Raw genomic sequence first — 3,877 nt, 5'->3', positions numbered from 1 at the left:
CTCCTCTCCCCCCTCCTCCCTTCTTCCCCCCCTCCTCCTTTTTTTCCATTAAGGATTTTTCTTTGTGTGTTGAGACTAGGTCTCACATATCCTAAGGTGGCCTGGAACTTGCTATATGTAGCCACTTTGAGCTTCTGATCCTTCTGCCTCATCTCCTGAGCGCCAGGATTACAGCTGTACATAATGATGCCCATTTTCTTTATTAGTTTTTTTAAATTAGCATTCAGAGTAGATACTGATTCATTTCTGTCAGTCTGGCCCAGTTTCATCTTCCTGGGAGCCAGTGGGTATAACCCAGGGCCCATCCAGTAATTTGGTAACATGTGCCATGACATGCCCATGTCCACACACGCACACAATAACAATAACAACAACAACAACAACAATAATAATAGTAATAATAATTAGTCGGGAAAGTCTTTAGTAAGCCCTGCTTATCTCCTGCTTATTTGGGTCACCCTTTTGTGACAGTGATGTCAGAATGTCCTAGAGCTGATTGTTGGTTCTTCTCCTTGGTAGCACATCCGTGTTGGGTGGGAACTGTTGCTGACGACCATCGCCAGAACCATCAATGAGGTGGAGACCCAGATCCTGACGAGAGATGCAAAGGGCATCACCCAGGAGCAGATGAATGAGTTCAGAGCTTCCTTCAACCACTTTGACAGGGTATCTCTCCTCTCTCCCTCTCTGTCTCTCTGTCTCTCTCCCTCTCTCCCTCTGTCTGTCTCTCTGTCTCTGTCTCTCTCTCTGTCTCTGTCTCTCTCTCTCTCGTTATTTGAAAGGCAGTTCTGTGAACCTCAGTGTACTTAGTGTACTTAAAATAACATGCATACTCCCACATTAAGTCTTTAAGCCTTGGCAGCCCAGGCTGGCTTTGAACTTGCTGTGTAGCCAAGGATGACCTTCAATTCCTGGTCCTCCTGGCTCCAATTCCCAAGTGCTGAGATTATGAGTATTTTGCAAAGACTCGAGTGCAAAACCCTGATGTGCTTCTCCTTAGTAAATGTTTAGGTAGAGCACTTCATGAAAACGTGACCTACTCTTCCAACACTTAAAGCCTTTTTAATTGACAAAATCAGTGCCTGGTATGTTTTAAGGAAAATGTGCCAACAGAATGCTGATACTTTCCACAGAAAAGGCATATAGAGAATTAAGAACTGGGACTCAAGAGATGGAAGAGTGCTTCCTGGTTTTGCAAAGTTCGGTTCCCAGCATCACAGCTGCCCTGTAACTCCACTTCCACAGGACCTGACGCCTTCTTCTGGCCTCCATGGTCACCTGTATCACATGCACAGACACTTAGACACATACATACACATTTTTTAAAAACTTAAGAAAGCTGGTGGACTGAAGAGATGGCTTAATGATTAAGAGCACTGGCTACTCATGCAGAGGATCCAAGTTCAATTCCCAGCACCCACATGGTGGCTAACAACTGCCCATAACTCCAGCTCCAGGGGCTCCAATGCCCTCTTCTGACCTCTGTGAGCATTGCATGACGCAGGCGCACTTACATGCATGCAGGGAATATACTCGTACACATAAAATAATAATAATAATAAAAGTTAAGAACTGCCTTGTAGAATATTATCTAGTATTTTGATTCAAATACATTGAGTAAAACTGACTCCTTAATGGAAAATTCCCACTTTTCTAATCAGGTGACTAAAAATTACAAAAAGTAATTTTTCAGGGCCACATTCCAGTTGTTAAAAGGGTACACACACACAAACACACAAACACACACACACACACATGACGTTGTGTTACTTTATACAGGACCCAGTTTATGATTTACAAATAGCAACCAGTACTCCCTAAAACGCCTTTAGACTTGGCCCTCCAGATTTGTGCCTATTAAGGAGTTCAGAGAGAGAATTTGGGTCTGGGAGTAAAGAGGTAGGAGCAGAGAGCTGGTATAGAGAGTATGGCTGTCTGCATGGTCCAACAGCTTTCTTAGCAGAAACACATTGTAGCGCTGACCTCAAGACATTCTCCCAGGGAGGGAGAGATTGGATTATCATCTCACACAAACCCACCAGCCTTATTAAGGGCATCTGGCACTTACTTGGGCCTCTTTGTAAGGTAAAAAGCAAAATGATTTAAATTCAAGGAGAGTGCAAACTTGCCAAATGAGGCTTTCTTCCGTTAAACACAGGAGACATGGAAATGGGTTCCTTGGCCTGTAGTGGGGAGTTAGGTCAGGTCAGGGGTGTGGGCTAATTTGTTTCCTATTCTGTATAGACAGCAAGATGGGATGGCTCAGCATGGAGGCTGTGGCTGGAGAGAGTCCTCCAGGAATCAGTTACTGGTGCCTTAGAGCAGGGGCTTAATATGGCCAGAGCTGTGCTCCCAGAGTAACTCATTTAGATGTCAGATTGGGGGTGGGGGTACCAGTGTGAAGGAAGCCAGAAGAGGGTCAGAAGGAAAGGGGGCAGGAAGGAACTGCTGGGCTCAGAGACAGGTGGTGAGAATGAAGAAAAAGGCAGATCTAAGATGGAACAGAGATCCGCAGAGCTTGACAACAGGATTTGGAGGCTGTGGGAGAAAGGGCTCAGAGGAGCTAATAAGCCCTGCAGCAAGCCCCCCCGCACCCCCGCAAAGGTGTCCAGCTTAGAGCCTAGTGGGGTGGGGAGCTCATCTCATAATGATCTTCTCCAGCTAGAGGCAGAAAGGCTGTTTTGCATTTAAAGGAGGTGCCATACCAGAGCTGGGGTGCCAAGAGAAGCCTGTGGAGGGTCCATAAGGCAGAGAGCAGGACTGTGTAATGGCTGAGGACACATGCAGTGGGGAGTGCTCAGGCCCCAGAGCTGACACTCAGGTTCCATTCATACAAAACAGAACCTTCTAACATCCTAGAAAACAGCTCTCTAACATTAGCTTTCCAAACTTGCCGTTTCTTGTTGAACACAATCAGTCAGCATGCCAGTAAATTCACAGTGGTCCTTGAATGGTAGCTGCCTTCCTCCAGACCCCAAGGTACTCACACCTGTACACGCTCCATGTGCCCAGGGCTTTGCATTGGCTGCTCTGCCTCTGTTGAGGTGAGAGCTCTGTCCCCACGTGGCCTGGCAGCCAAAGCCTTGTGGACAGTCTTGCCACTCCGCCTTCTGTAGACCCTGATCAGATTTCAGATTTTGGGAGAAGCTGAGCTTGTGTACTAACAGTCCATTTCTTCTGGCCCTGGGTTCCTTCCCCAGCACTGCATCTGACCCCAGGGTTCTGAGAGTGGCTGATTCCCTAGTTGTTTTAGTTCTAGGACCACTGTCGTCTGGGGAACTTTACAGCTGATGACTAGGGGGTGGGTTAGGGCTCAGCATGGAGAGCTTCCTTTTCTCAGAGCCTGCAGTATGTGCTGCTGTCAGTAGGCAGCTCTAGTGAGCTCCCGGCGAGCTCATTTTGCTCCTTTTTCATTAAAAATTTAATTTATTTGTTTTTATTTTATGTGTATAAGTATTTTGCCTACGTCTATGTAAGTGCACCATATGCATGAAATTCCAAGGGAGCCAGAATAGGGCATCAGGTCCCCTGGAACTGGAGTTATAGATGGCTGTTAGCCACCAAGTGGGTGCTAGGAATCAAACACCAATCCTCTGCAAGAGCAGCCAGTGCTCTGAACCACTGAGCATCTCTCCAGCCCTTCTTTATTCATTTTTAGTGAGTCCTTACAGCTCCTGCCCTTTTCTTTTCCTTTTCCTTTTCTCTTGTGATGCTGAGGACAAACCCAGGGCCTCACGTGTTCCAGGCAAGCAAGCTTCCATCGGGTTCCAGCCCAGACTTCTCGTAACTTTTAAATATTTTATTTATTATTTTCATTTTATGTGTATGAGTGTATTGCCTGCACGTATGTGAGTGCACCCGTGTCATGCATTGGCTC

General features: G+C 46.4%; 1 protein-coding gene across 1 annotated transcript in view; it reads left to right on the top strand.

Annotated features, from left to right (window-relative positions):
- The window catches only part of Actn2 (actinin alpha 2), a gene marked incomplete at its 5' end in the record, with an annotated part of 14,519 nt that overhangs the window by 7,180 nt on the left and 3,462 nt on the right, over nt 1–3,877 (top strand). Inside the window, 1 exon segment of the mRNA XM_008855075.1 lies at nt 520–666. Within this exon segment, the coding sequence (XP_008853297.1) occupies nt 520–666 (147 nt within the window).

Source organism: Nannospalax galili, unplaced genomic scaffold, assembly GCF_000622305.1.
Source record: "Nannospalax galili isolate Female #2095 unplaced genomic scaffold, S.galili_v1.0 scaffold6788, whole genome shotgun sequence".
In the NCBI taxonomy this organism is placed as follows: domain Eukaryota; kingdom Metazoa; phylum Chordata; class Mammalia; order Rodentia; family Spalacidae; genus Nannospalax; species Nannospalax galili.
Note: the sequence above shows the minus strand (reverse complement) of the source record. Positions and strands in the feature narration are given on the sequence as shown.